At 39.8% G+C, this 15194-nt stretch overlaps 1 protein-coding gene across 1 annotated transcript in view; it reads left to right on the forward strand.

Moving 5' to 3' along the window:
* Window positions 1-14463, forward strand: part of MED14 (mediator complex subunit 14) — a 42581-nt gene extending 28118 nt beyond the window's left edge. The window contains exons 18-31 of the mRNA XM_086618569.1: window positions 522-668; window positions 760-851; window positions 2026-2178; window positions 2402-2671; window positions 3979-4134; window positions 4689-4800; window positions 5549-5680; window positions 6746-6928; window positions 7600-7835; window positions 8521-8700; window positions 8886-8993; window positions 9427-9552; window positions 10170-10359; window positions 13880-14463. Of these exons, the coding sequence (XP_086474695.1) occupies window positions 522-668; window positions 760-851; window positions 2026-2178; window positions 2402-2671; window positions 3979-4134; window positions 4689-4800; window positions 5549-5680; window positions 6746-6928; window positions 7600-7835; window positions 8521-8700; window positions 8886-8993; window positions 9427-9552; window positions 10170-10359; window positions 13880-13953 (2159 nt within the window). The 3' untranslated portion in view covers window positions 13954-14463. The remainder of the gene's footprint in view (window positions 1-521; window positions 669-759; window positions 852-2025; window positions 2179-2401; window positions 2672-3978; window positions 4135-4688; window positions 4801-5548; window positions 5681-6745; window positions 6929-7599; window positions 7836-8520; window positions 8701-8885; window positions 8994-9426; window positions 9553-10169; window positions 10360-13879) is intronic.
* The last annotated feature ends 731 nt before the right edge of the window (window positions 14464-15194 follow it).

Genomic DNA, 15194 nt, shown 5'->3' on the forward strand with positions numbered 1-15194 from the left:
AGAGGGGGACAAGTCCGAGAAACCAAGAGTTCTCAGAAGAGAGATCCCCACTTCCTGATCAACCCTCATCTATATGCTGAGCATGATGCAGCATGATATGGAATACTCCTTTGGCCAGTTTGGCCCTCAATCCTAAATCTAAGTTCAAATCGTAAGGGGAGTTGTGGGCCCTTTGCCCCAGCCATGCTCCCCCCAGCCTGTTGTGCTTCTGCACACTGGCAAAACATGGGAAGCTGAAAGGTCCTTGAGGTCTCAGTGCCAACTATAAACATCAGTGTGCTATCAGCATTCTTCTCATAACAAATCTCAGACTAAATCCAGAACACAGAGCTATTCTTGCTGCTAAAAAGAAAAGCTAACTGTCCCAGTCGAAACTTGAATCAAACTTTGACTGCTGAGTTGATGTACTTTCATTATTTAAATATGCTTCCTGGTCACTTGCCACAGTTCAGTCATAGTCTGTAAACCACAGTTTAGGAATCACTAATTTAATCAGTATTTACCATCTTCTAACTCTACAGGACCAACCCGACATGTTTACCTGACATATGAAAACCAGTTATCTGAACCAGTTGGAGGTCGCAAAGTTGTTGAGATGTTCCTTAATGACTGGAACAGTATTGCTCGACTGTATGAATGTGTCCTGGAGTTTGCACGATCCTTACCAGGTACAGAAATCACCTCCTTTTTGTTAAAATTATGTGTTTACAGATTACTATGGTTTTCTCACTGTAACTCTTTTCCCTCCTCTCTTCGAAGACATACCCAACCACTTAAACATTTTTTCAGAAGTTCGTATCTACAATTACCGAAAACTTATCCTTTGTTATGGAACTACCAAGGGGAGCTCAGTAAGTAACTCCTAAGTCCACTTAAAATGTATGTTTGAAAACAGTATGGGTAGGCTTAGAGTCTCAGAATTGTGCTACAAAATATTTCCTTGTATTATATTATTGTGGAATTAATATTGATGAATGTAGGAAAAAAAAAAAAAAAAAAAGAAATAGAGGGTGCCAGATTGCTAATTTGCTAGGTTACTAGATGTTCAGAATTTTTGAGAATTTGTGTAAGATGCTTTAAATTCTGGGAGGGACAGTTGTGTGCTCCTGATTGATGAAAGCTGTTGTGGCAGCCTTTATCTGACAAACTGACGGTAAGTGTTGCTACTAGTCACTGCTGTGCTGGAATATATGGATATATGTAAGCTGAGTGCCTAATCCTGCCTCAGAATAAAGGACTCTTTAACAAAATTTTAAATGCAGTTCTGTGCTTTCAAATAGTCCTTAGTTATTTTGTAGCAGTGCTGTTCCCTTGTTCAGAACTTTAGCTTACTCGGTAGTATTTGAATTTACAGCTTAAATACTTTGAAAACTGACTGAGTACTTGCTCACTCCCTTACCTTAAATGCAAGGTAGAGGAGGAAGTAAGTGAACATTTAGTACAGACTAAGAATATATTTTTGTGTGGAACTGATGCAAAGTAGATGATGTACTTGAAATTTACTTCATGGAAGGGTTTTGTGTTCATGTTCTAAGCTGAATTTTTAAGAGTATTTCTATGTGCATTTTATTGGGACAGTTAATAAGTAGCAAGAGTAGCAGTGTGGATTTTGCATGTCACTTCCGTACATGTTAGCATGTCCAGTTCTCGTTTTTGTGTGATATGACTGGGAAAACCAGTCCACCTCCAGTAACTCATTAATCAGTTCTCTACAGCATGAATCTCTGGAGTTTAATTTTCTCTGTCTCACCTTTGGCAGGAAAGGCTTTTTTCTTTTTGATTAACTTGCTAAAATAATTCCTCAGTTTTGTGGTTGCCAACAATCCAGATAGCTAAATGGGTGTTAAAGCTAACAGAGCTTTTTTTTTTTTTTCCCCACAACCTCAGCAACTTTTAAGGAAGGTAAGAGGAATCTGTTGAGGTTTGGTGAAAACTGGCAAAAAATATTAATGCAGACCAGCTTTCTTGTTATAACCTTGTAGTTGTTCTAGTTTCCAAGACCATTTTATGTTCTTGACGTTGCAGATCAGCATTCAGTGGAACTCCATACTCCAGAAGTTCCATATTTCACTGGGAACTGTTGGCCCAAACTCAGGTTGCAGTAACTGTCACAACACGATTCTGCACCAGCTCCAGGAGATGTTTAATAAAACACCAAATGTGGTGCAGTTGTTACAGGTAACATTTTAAAAACAACTCTCAAGAACAGAGCAAGATAATTAAGAGCTGAATTCTGATTAAACTGTTGTCTTCAAAATTACATGTGTGTGTCTTACGATTGTTTATGGATCTCATTGGCAGAAGGCGGCTTGGGGAAGATTATATCCCCCCTATGCCCCGTTTTGTCTGACCTTTGCTTGAAGGTAAGCTACCCAGTCTCTCAATATCTGTTCTCTTTCAGGTTTTGTTTGACACTCAGGCTCCATTAAATGCCATCAACAAACTTCCAACTGTGCCCATGCTGGGTCTGACTCAACGCACCAACACTGCCTATCAGTGTTTCTCAATCCTGCCGCAGTCACCCACGCACATCAGGCTGGCTTTTAGGAATATGTACTGCATTGACATCTACTGCCGGAGTCGTGGTGTTGTGGCGATACGTGATGGGGCGTACAGTCTCTTTGACAACAGCAAAATAGTTGAAGGTTTTTACCCTGCACCTGGATTGAAGGTGACTGTTTCTCTGTTTTCTGGCATTTTGTAAACAAGTGAGCTTCTAACTTGAAGTATGGATCTGAGGTGAAGAGTTTTGTGACTTTTTGTGAAGAGCTGCGATCCTTCCAAAATTTTGAGCACAGAATTTTCTGGTTTATAAGTAGACTTGTTAATTAGTTTGAATTAAAACCTTTCCTTTATGAAAACTATCATGAAGTTCCAGGGTTTTTTTTCCTGTCTATGTAATAAGGTAACATAGAGGCTACTTCAGGCGTCTTTTTGTTAAAACTTGCTGAAGTTTTGTGACCAGGCTAAATGTGTTCTCCAGGATTAACAACAACTGCTCCTTACAAACTATGTTGTGTGGCAGGACAGTGCTCATATGTTGCAGATGAAGAAATGCCCCGTGTCAGATGAATCTAGACAGAAACTTCTCTTTAAAACAGATTCCATCAGTGTGTGGCAGGAGCCTGTGGCTCTGCTTCCGAATACAATGCTAGTTTGCTCTTCCTGAAAAATGAATCTCTGCACAATCTGACAGAATACCTTAGCTGAGGGCAGCTTGTACCAGTGCTAGTTATACTGAAATACTGGAAAGTGGCACCCATTGTGAAACAGGATAGTTTGATAATTTTTCCTTCTGACAATTGCAGCTGAACACTGATTCTCTGGTACTGCATTTAGCTGATCCTGAACATCTACCTCTTTCACGAATTCTAAATGGAACGCTAATGGGAAGAGGAAGAGAATTGTAGATACCAGTGGAAAAGTGTAAGAGAAGGAAACTGGGACGGCAAAGGAGGAAGTAATTCAAGAGGGCTGGCAAATTCCTCTGGGTACAAGAGAATGCTGTGGAAGAGTTAACCTGGGCATTCTTACCCAAACAGGGCAGTTGTAGGTGTGATACAACAGCCTAGTACGTTCCAGATACTAATGAGTTGTTCTGGAACAGCTAGTTCCAGGTGTGGGCTTTACCTTATTTTTAAGGAAAAAAGAAAAATGTTAGCATTTCAATTAACTAGAGATATTTCCTGTTAATGAGCAAGGTTTCTTGTTTGGTGGCAATGCAAGACTCCTTTGTAAAAAGAAGAAGGAAATTAAGCTTAAATATCCACTGAGAAGCTCTGTTTATGAATTGGTACGTTTTGCAAACTATTCTTACTGTATACAATGAATGCCCACTACTAGTTAGTTCTAGAGACCTGCCTGTTTCTTACATGCTGTAGCTGATAAAGATAGTATTAAAGCTTAGCAAATAACTGTGCTCATTTATGTAATAAAATGTAAATGGAGGAACTGCTAACAAAACTGATTTTTCCACAGACATTCCTGAACATGTTTGTTGACAGCAATCAGGATGCACGAAGACGATCGGTAAATGAAGACGATAACCCACCTTCTCCTATTGGAGGAGACATGATGGATTCTTTGATATCGCAGCTTCAACCCCAGCAGCCACCGCAGCAACCACAACAACAGGTAACCTCCAGGCAAAATAAGAAATGTTTATTGCCTTCCACAACTGTAGGTTTCTAAGAACTTAGGTTTAAAAGGATTAGCAGTAAAAAACGGAAAGGGGGAGACTATAAAACTGCTCTACTGTGGAATTCCTCTTGAGGCAAAACATATTAATTTATTTTGCCATTTTTCATTCCAGTGTAAACAGCCCATAGCATATGAACAGCAGCTTTGGAAGGTCACATGAGACTTGCTACCTTAAAAGCAAAAGACTGAGGGAGGGAATACAACTGTTTAAGATAAAAGATGGGAGGGAGAGTCAGGAGGCTTCGCAGTTATAAGGTGGCAGATAAAAAGGAATGAGGTGCAGAGTTAGGTCATGAGGAGAAACTGCAAAGAGTCACTGAAAAAAATAGCGAGGACTGAACAAAGTGATACAGAGAATCAAACAATTATGTTGATGGACCTATAAGGTTTCATAGGTGGGCACTATTAGTATTCTCCTGCACATACTTAACTTCAGTTTTAGTAGAAAACGATCAGAAATTTTCACTGTCCTGTGTTGACAATTTCAGCCATTTGCAAAACAGGCGGGAGCATCGGGAGCGTATCCTCTTACTTCACCACCCACGTCCTATCACAACACGGTGACACCATCTCCATCTATGATGCACACACAGTCACCAGGTAAGATGGCTGAGAGTTTGCCTGCTAATCGTGTGCTGGAAAAATTGACACAGAGCTCTTTGTGCATGCATGGTTTTTCTGTCGTTTGAGCTGTGTTTAGCTCCAAGTTAGCCAAGAGAATGCACCTTATATTGTGGAAAAACAGCAAAGCAAAGTCCTGCCATGCATGTTTTGGAAAGTATGTTTTGAAGCTAAAAAAAAACCCAACACAGTCAGTGAAGCTGTCATCTTTAGCTGTGTAATATTTGGGACTGTCTCATTCATAGGGCTTGCAACTTGCTCAGATTAGAATCTGTTAATTTAAATACCTGTTTCTTCAGAAAAGCTTTTCATCACAAAAGCTCTGCATTCTGCTCACAGCTGTTACAACACAACAGCTGAAATTATTGAAATCTGGGAAGGGGCTGGGCAGGGGGGAAATGCCGTTCTTCAAGCCAAATATCTTGGAAAGTTTCCTCTGTGTGGTGAATCAATCTGGAAAATAAGACTGTCGTGGTTTAGGCTGGCCGGCAACTAAACTCCACACAGCCGCTCGCTCACCCTCACCCACCCCCAGGGAATGGGGAAGAGAATTAAAGGAGAAAAGGGAATGTATGAAATAAAGCCTTTGAATGCAAAAAAAAATTCTCATGAGTCTTGTTTACTGTCTCCATAAAAAGGAGATAGCTGTAGCAGTTTGATTGATAGAAAAAGTGGTAACAGGAGAATGGGAAATGTGTATGTTGAGTGATGTGATGTCTTTGATTAGGAAATTTGCATGCCGCGAGCTCACCTAGCGGAGCTTTAAGAGCACCATCACCAGCATCCTTTGGTCCAACTCCTTCACCTTCCTCTCTTGGAATCACAATAGGACAAACAGCTAACTTTGCCAGCCCACATGGTGAGTTCTTTACTGGCAGGTGTATGTATAGTGAGAGAGAGAGAGCACATTTGCTTTTTGAAATTAAGTCTTCCAGAGCAGACCTAAGTTAATTAAGAAAAATTTGTGGTTTGTAGTTGGCTTAAGTAGCTGTTTTCATACATGCAGATGTAACTCTTAACAGTAGTCAAAAGTAGCTGCATGGCATGTTGAGGTGTTCCTAATGTTTTAAAAATTAACTATCAGTCACTCTTTCCTGCTTACTAATGTGGGGAAATTCCATGTGATCTTATAGCAGAGCGATGGCTGCAGCTTTTAATGAGCATTGTCTCTTATTAGATTAGTTAATGTATTTTCACTGCTTACTTTTCCTGGAAAAATAACTGGAACGGGTTAGAAATTAAAATACTTAAAATTTGAAAATGTTTTCAGTCTTGCTGGTTTGACATACCTGTATGCGAACAACATGCCTTTTGGTTGTTTCCTTTATTAAGTTTTTTTGGAAAGCTGCCAAAACAATTGTTTGTTGTAATCACAGTGTGTTGGAAACCATTCCATAGATCACAATAAATTAACAGCTCAGACTGTAGTTTTAGCACACCAGTTTAACTGTCAAGATGAATAAAGTGAGATAAATATACAACAGACAGTTTAAGATGCTTGTTCACATCAGTCTTTATAGCGGAATACAAAACCAAAGATACTTTTGCAGAGATAACTGCAAGATACTGAGTTAGATGAGGAACAGTCCAGCTGAGGCCTTCATTTGCTAAGGAGTGGCAGAAGTCCAAGTCTATAGTCAAGAGCTCTTTTTAGTTTAGACCCCGTTACATGTTAAACATGGTGATTTGCCTTAATGTTCAATTTTATTTTACTCTTTAAGAAATACAGCCAGAAAACCCTTGATTCTGTACCTTGATTCCCCCCTCTGCCCCATTATGTTTTCTGTATGGTTGTAAAATGTAGTGTAAAAGCTTGCAGACATTTTCATGCTTTACAAATTTTGGGAAGACTTTTTTAGATTTCTAGATTAGAAAACCTTGTACGTTTTTTAAAAAAATAACAACGGTCTTGTAACATCTGTAGGTACTCTAGACCCAAGCTCACCATACACCATGATGTCACCCAGTCAGCGTGCAGGGAACTGGCCAGGATCTCCCCAGGTCTCTGGTCCATCACCAGCAGCACGGATGCCTGGAATGTCACCAGCCAACCCTTCCCTTCATTCACCTGTCCCAGATGCCTCTCATTCCCCACGAGCTGGAACAAGTAGGCTTCTTTATCAGTGTTATGGCTGTGAAACACTCATGTTTAACATTTCTAGTTCTGTTCTCTTTGGTAGTTTTGTCTGTCAGCCAGTCCTCACCGGCCTCGTGCAGTAAAATATCTAAGGAAATGAAGCCTTTATTCTGTCTTAGTTCAAATCTTCTATAACAAATTGGAAGACTAGTTAAATCATACAGCATAAACTTCAGCAGGATTGATACCTCTTGTTGCACTGCAGAAACTAGTCTTAAACTATTGAGCTCTGCGACCGAGAAAATTATCTAATATGAAAGCAATGATAGGCGTATTTGCCTACCCAAATACTAACTTTTCGCATCACAGAGTTGTAATGCTGCTCTTGCACGACTGATTTAGCCATCTTTACATCTCATTGAGTTTGTTGTACAAACCTGCTATCTGCTGGCATGCTGCAGGAAAAGGGAATAGGATTTTAATGTTACTGAGAGTCTTTGCATGAGTGGAGGGTCGAAACTTGTAGTTCTTTGACTTTGTCTATCTGTTGTCTATCAGTAGGCAGCCAAATTCTTAAATAAGGATTAAGCTTTGGCTCAGAGAACTCGTTGCTTATTTAGTGACAGCAAATAAAATGAACACATAGCTTACATTTCAGCTTAAACACTTCCTTACTGCAAGTACTTTTTCCGTATCAATAGGTTCCCAAGCAATGCCGACTAGCATGCCTCCACCTCGTAAACTACCTCAGCGCTCTTGGGCTGCATCCATACCTACAATCCTCACCCACAGTGCCTTGAATATTCTGCTGTTGCCCTCTCCTACCCCTGGGCTTGTGCCAGGACTAGCTGGCAGCTATCTTTGCTCTCCTCTCGAGCGATTCCTTGGATCAGTTATTATGAGGAGGCATCTTCAGAGGATCATACAACAGGAAACGGTATGGCTTAGGTTGTTTTCATATTGATCTGTGAGTATGACTTCACAACTGTTCTTTTTTGTGCTTCTGTACTCCGTGTCTTTCAAATTGGACACAAACTGAAATGCTTCAAATATAATAAGTATTTGCTGTTGGACTTGTGATATACTTCCGAGTCTTGCTGTCTAAAGTGTCAAAATTTAGAAAAAGCATTTAGCTCCACATCTTTTCTTCGCAAATTGGAAGTGGAAATGCTGTGTTAGATCCAGTGAAATTTGATTACTGATATGGTAGAAAGACTATGATCAGACTTTCAAGTGCCTTGGCTTCTGTGAGTTTAGCATGTTCATTGGGAGTTAACTGGAACAGCCACAGGGTTCCTGTGAATGCCACTACTTAGCAGGAGTGCCCCAGAAATTAGTTACTAGTTGACAATAACTGAACTTCTCAGTCATGAATGTTGCTTTAGGGTTTGGGACAGACATTGTGCGCCTTTTCACTTCTTTGGCATTGATTCTGTGACAGAGAACGAAGCCAAATCTTGCATAAGCTTCGTTCTCAAGGCAATTTTGCCTGTATACAAATATCATGTGTTTCTTTCTGGAGAGAGGGCAGGTTGGTCACTACAGTCTTGGGAGTGAATGTGTGTGTGTGTTCATGCTATTTAACGAATGACTCATTGAATGTGATACTTGTTTTTATGCAGCTACAGTTAATAAACTCCAATGAACCAGGTGTAATTATGTTTAAGACGGAGGCACTGAAGTGCAGGGTTGCTCTCAATCCCAAAACCAACCAGACCTTGCAACTGAAAGTAACACCGGAAAATACAGGACAATGGAAATCGGAGGAGTTACAAGTTTTGGAGAAGTTCTTTGAAACAAGGGTATGTACTCAAATTGTTGATGTTTAAATTTTTCTGCGTTGCTTTTAATCTGTAGAGGTGTTTTGAGTGGTACTGCTGACTTTCATTGGCATATGTAAGGGCTGCAAGATATAAAATTAACAGCTGTGCATGCTGGTTACCATATTAAATGATACAGCTGTCATCTAAATAATGTCTTTCTCTAGGTTGCAGGACCACCTTTTAAAGCAAACACCCTAATAGCCTTCACAAAATTACTAGGGGCTCCAACGCATATCCTCAGGGACTGCGTACACATCATGAAACTTGAGCTGGTAAGTTAACCATTCTATTTAGTTCACCCAACTTCAGTTATTATATTTTTAAAACAAAGGTGCTGTATCTTCATCTGTAAACACATAAATTACTCTAAATTTATATATAGATTATTTAGTGTTAAAGAAGTTTTCATTTTACTACTAGCCTTTCTGGAAACTCCCAAAATTTCTCCTTTAAACTGATGATTTTGAGAAACTGCAGACACATTACTGCACAATAGGCACATGCATAGGCTGGATGGAATCTTTCTGATCGTGTTCTTGTTTACCCTGTGCTTAATTCTTTCAGAGGTATTCTGACTTATGCTAAACCTGCAAGTTTAGCTGCAGAGGCACACTCTACTTTCTAATGCTTCCCTAGTTCATAGTCATGTATGTCACTGACACGAGACCTTTGCTGTTCTTTCTCTGTGCTGCTTTTTGTAAACAGTTCCCTGATCAGGCAAGTCAGCTGAAATGGAATGTGCAGTTTTGTTTAACAATTCCTCCCAGTGCACCGCCAATTGCGCCTCCAGGAACACCTGCTGTTGTGCTGAAATCCAAAATGTTGTTTTTTGTAAGTAGAGTTATCTGTTTTAAAATTTTGTGGGCTGCATGTCTTTGAAATCATCATGGGTTAGTAGCAAAACATAAGCATGCTATATCTGACAACTGTAATAGCTAAAAATGTTGTGCCATTTGGAAGCCCAGATTTTCATGCATCTCTTTTGTAATGAGTTCAGTTAGTATTCCTATTCTGCCTCCTATAAAAGCACAGCAACTCTTCATGTTTTGTGTTCTTGGAGAGATATTGACAATATATAAACTTCAGTTCCCTCTGGGCTGCGGGTATCTTGGAATGCTCAACCTCTGTGTGTTTTGTTCTTCTTTGAGGCACTTAGCAGCTAGATTAAGTGATACACCATTAGTGGTGCTGAGAAAGGATAGTGGGAGTCAGATGTTTAGAACAAATCTCTGTCCGTGTAGTCTCTGAGGTAATGCTCACTGTAGGGTGCTTTTGAGAAGAAAATAGCCTACACCTGATTGATAACTTCTCTGTTACAGAACTGATGTTTGAAAACTGAGGGGGTGGAAGTACACGCTGTCTTTAGGCCTAGAGTGTTTAACTGTATCGGAAGTTGCGCTGAAGTACAGAGTCATTCAGTTTAACACACTTTTTGTTTTTTCCCACAGCTCCAGCTAACACAGAAAACAACAGTTCCGCAGGAAGCTGTTAGTATTATTGTCCCTATTATTTATGATATGGCTTCGGGTACAACGCAACAGGCTGACATTCCCAGGCAGCAGAACTCTTCTGTTGCCGCTCCAATGATGGTTAGCAATATTCTAAAGAGGTTTGCTGAACTGAATTCACCACGACCAGGTACTGTACATGTCCAGTAGATATATTCTCTTCACCCAGACATCTGTGACAAATCTCCAGTGTAAAACTAAACCTCTCTTAAGTCTGAATTCTTCTTGGTTTCTATCATACTCCTTTAGTGATCGCAAACTTCTTGTGTGACAGGCAATACATAACTTAATAGCAAGTACTGGCAGCACAGCAGAAGGTTACACTGATGATTCAGGCTGTATGTCGCTGTTCTGCCCGAGTGACAGTATGCACCTCTTGTTGGCCCAACTCCTGCTATATAGCAGGAGTCACACTTTTTAACAAGCGGGCCCAGAATGAGTCATAAGAAATATGCTATGGTCAAGTGTCAGTTTTCATGGATAATTATGAAGTTATTGAGCTTAACAGTAGAATATAAAGGGATGTTAAAATAGTTTTCAGAACTTGTCCGCGTGCTGTGAATGATTAAAAAGTAATTGTAGTGATTGTATACTCCTTTGTCAGTGTGTACACTAACAGAGGCGCATACAGCTCTGCCCACCAAACGTGCTGTGAAGTGTCTGAGCTAAGTAGGTCGTTCTGAATGTTGATTGGCCCGTAGGTAGTGCACCGTGAGCAACGTTGTGCTTTGCTTTCCCTCTTGTTTGTCATGCTTTTTATTTATTCATTTTTTTAATATCTGAAACGTTGAACAGCGTAGCAGGTTCTTTGGGCAGCATGTGGTCTGTAAGCAGAGGTTTGGGGTCCTAATACGCAGATGGCTCATAAGAACAATAACTTTCAGGTCTGCTGTAGTTACATGATGAAGAACAAAGCTTTTTTCCAGTAACCCAGTAAATAGATTGAAGTTGTGGATCTGGAGGATGAATTCTACTTCTATTCTGTATAATCATTCATCTCGTTGTTATACAGTAATTTTAACTATGCTTGATGGTTTATTTCGATTGCTAGAACATGAGCAATGTTTATCTTAAATTGGTGTGGATCTGCTTACATTTCTGAAAATTGTGATGAGATTTAAATTAACATGCATTTTCTGTTGAACATATAGTAATAGTGTAGGTAAACAGAAGAGAGAATAGCTTTGAGGCCATGTGGGGTTGCCTGTAAGTTCTGTATGCGGTACAGAACTGTTGTTTGTATAGCACTTTTATTTCAAGGTACGTTAACTAAACTTCAGGTGTTTCTTTTGGAAGGTGCTTCCCCACTGAGTTCCCCTCGTGGGGAAGGGTAGATACTTGTTTTGCTGTTTGTTATTGCACTAAGTTGTGTTTTAAGGTAAACTCTCTGCAAAATACTGCAGCATAGGGAGTAATTGTCAAAGCTGCTTTTGAGTATCCCAGGTGAGATGTCTTCTGATGATTGTTAGATAGATCAGGATAGACGATTTTTGTGTGTCACACAAATTTTGAAGTAGTTTAGGGATGTGGTACAGGGAGCAGAGCACAGACAAGGAAAAAAATGCATATAAAAAGAGCTTGTGGCCCCATGCAGGACCTTATTCAGGCAAAGACGACTGTAGCTAGCGGAGCAGAGGAAATGTCCAGTAGTCTTTCCTCTGACTTCTAAAAGAAAGAACGAGTCTGTATGGATTTTATTTAATTATTTTTTTCCACCACCGCCTAGCCAAAGTAGGATCTTCCCTGAAACACTTGAAATGCAATTTCCTGTGTTCTTACTGTCAAAACTCACGTTATTATATCTGATGAAAGAGAACAAGATACCTTCTTTTCTTTGCCATTGAAAGGTGATACGAGAGCCAACAGATGAAAGTAGATAGTTGGGAGACTTCTTTTACAACAGCAGTTCATGGGAGATCCCAGGTGCATATCCTTTCTCTTCTGATGCTATTGTGCTGTAGCCGGGATTTTCCTGCCTGTGTTAGCTCCTCTGCTGCACTAATTGCAATTTGCTTGGTTAAGCGAATTTTTCACTGTTTCAGTCAGAAAGGACCAGGGCTTCCCATCATGCACGTATGATATTACTGGCACTTTCATTGTAACCCGTAATCAGTGTTGCCTCGTTTTGGCTGTATCTTTTTTACCTTTCTCCCTTGTGAGGAAGTATTTTGTATTCAGCTTAATTTTCCTTTTAATAAAATGGTAGTGCCTGAAAAGTAAGTTCTTCTGGAAGAGTTTTCTTTTCAGATCTGTGGACAAACACATTCTTCTGTGTTTAACAGTAAAATGCTGACTCATTGTGAGTACGCTGTCTTTCCGAGATCACTTTACCTATGCCTCTATGGGAAAAAATATATTATTTTGGGGAAATAGTTACATGAACTGAGATGGAATCAATGCCCTGGAATAACGAGGTTAAACCTGAGCTGTAAGTCTACAATCTGCATTATGTAGTGGACATCAATCTGGTAAGGAAGTGAAAAGTCCCTACAGATGCTGGAGGTGACCCTTAAAAGTTGCTCAAGGGACTGTGATATTTCTTAAAGCATTTCACGACTAAGCATTTTTCAGTGTCTGATTTTCAGTGATACAGTGGCTGGTATTTAGCTCAGACTTGTAGCTTTGATGTGATAATGACTCGCCAAAAATAACCTTGAGAATCCCAAGTTTGGCAGTTAGGATGAATGCATCCCAACAGGCTCTGCTCTTATCTCTTTGCTCGCACTGTTGCTCCTTCAGCGACAGAATTCAATGTCTTCTAATTGATGTTTCTTGAAAAATTCAGGAAAAATTCAGCCCACAGTGACCAAGGTACGATAGTGGCTATTAATTGTGTTCTCTTACCAGGAAACAGTAGATGAAAGTCACAGCTACCTAATGCTTCACTTCCTGTTATTTCAGTTAAACCCTTTTGATTCTGTTGGTTTTAACTTTTTTAAGCTATTTCAGAATGTGTGTGTGGTTTTTGTCAAAAAATGCCGGTATTCAAAACTCGAGACAGCTGTGGCTGGTTTCCCCTCTCTGTATTAGAACTCAGCTGTTTGAAACAAAGATCCATTTGCTCTGCATTTTATTTTGCAGTTGAGATGGCAGGGGTAGAGCCAGAGCAATTTGGTTGAAACAAGCAGATTTCTGACTTTTGCCCAGTCTTGGAATTAGAAACATTTCCAAAACTAGGCTTAGGACAGAAAACATCCTCCAGCTGTTTCAGACTTGAGTCTTTTGAAATGTTTCGTTTCTGCTCTTCATCAATACAAACAGAACTTGGGATCAAGTGGGGTTTTGTTCTTTATAAGATGTAGCGCTTTTAATTAATGACGTACAGAAAAAATTCGGACTGCAGGGCCGCGTACGTTAAATTCTGGTAGAGATCCGACCCAACACTCAAAAGCAATTAGAAGCTTAAGCGCTGCTTGGCAATTCCATGACCAACGAGAGCGGTCCTGTTGGGAAAGCCGGAGCTACTTCCGTTCAAATCATGAACGAATCCCAAAGTCCTTGGAGGCGCAGCTGGGATTGCCGAGCGGCGGTGGTGGCGTGTGGCCCACCCCTGCCTGCTGCTGCGGGGGTCGTAGCCGTGTTGGCGGCGCGGTGGGAGTCGGCGCGGGGAGCGGGGAGCGATGCTAACCTCTCTTTTTTCCCTGTTCCAGGTGAATGCACAATATTTGCAGCCGTTCGTGATTTGATGGTTAATCTTACGCTGCCCCCTGGTGGGCGTCCCTAGACACTTTTAAAACAAGGCTGAAAGAGACAAAACAGCAAAAAAAAAAAAAAAAAAAAAATTATATATAGTAAAGCCTTCAGTTAAAAGAGGACATTTTAATTTTACCTTTTTTTTTTTTAAGAGCTAACTATAATAAACTGGCAAACTTTCAGGGATGCACTTTCATCAAATGATTATCACCACGACTTTTGTATAGTGCTGTTGTATAGTGTGTTTTAACGGGAGACACTTCAGACTAGGTAATAGATTGAAGTATCAGCTTGCTGGTAATAGATTTAATATTCTGTTTTATACTATAAAGATTATGAAAATGCCAAACTTGTTTGTTTTTCTGTTTTTCTTATGTTTTGGTGTAATAGTCTTTTTTTAAGGCAGGTCTGTCATTTTTGAATACTGTAAAACTGTGACAAACTTTATATTGAAGCTGTATTTTAATATGACTGCTTTGAATCCTTAAACAATTTATTTGGGCTTGTTGTAAACATGTCCCCAAAAAGCAATATTTAATAAACTGAATTAAAAAAACGTTACACTGGATGTTGTATAATCTTAAATTTTATTCCTCTGCACTATAGTCCCTGGCCAGATCTCTTGTGTACACACACACACACACCCCCCCCCTACACCACCTCCCCCCCCAAAGACCCTGTGTTTGTTTATTCTGTGGGTTTGATTAGTTCCAAGTCATAAAGTCATATGAAAACAGAGTTTGTTCATTTTCCTGGTTGTATAAATAATCAGTAATTATTTAAAACAGTGCTTCATTTCTTACAGTCATAAGGAACTAAATCTGTATGTCCCAAAAGCAAAGTTCAGTGGAAGAAAGCACATTTTTTTCATTTTATGCCTTTATTCTAAATAATTAGATTCTCAGGGAAAACACTACTGGTGAAAGGAAGCATTTCTTACTGACCAGTGACACTTGTTCCTTTCAAAGAAATATCCGTGTGTATTTACAAGTGCAGTTTTAAGTTTAGTTTTTCATGTGTTCTGTCTGGTTTTTTGGTAGCCAGATGTTATACCCACCTGCCGCATTGGGACTATTTGTAGATTTTAATTGTTACCGGTGATTTGACTGTCTATTTATTTCACTAAAGATGCTGCAGTGACTCCATCCTGTGGTGCCCATAGATTGTTTCTGATAAACCTGCCTGTGGAACAAGTGTGAGAGAAATTGTACAGAGAGAAATAGCGTCTCTGAACTGATCCGCAGATCCGGCGTAGCAACGTTAGTCAGCGTC

Source organism: Tauraco erythrolophus, chromosome 1, assembly GCF_009769465.1.
Source record: "Tauraco erythrolophus isolate bTauEry1 chromosome 1, bTauEry1.pri, whole genome shotgun sequence".
NCBI classification, from domain to species: Eukaryota; Metazoa; Chordata; class Aves; order Musophagiformes; family Musophagidae; genus Tauraco; species Tauraco erythrolophus.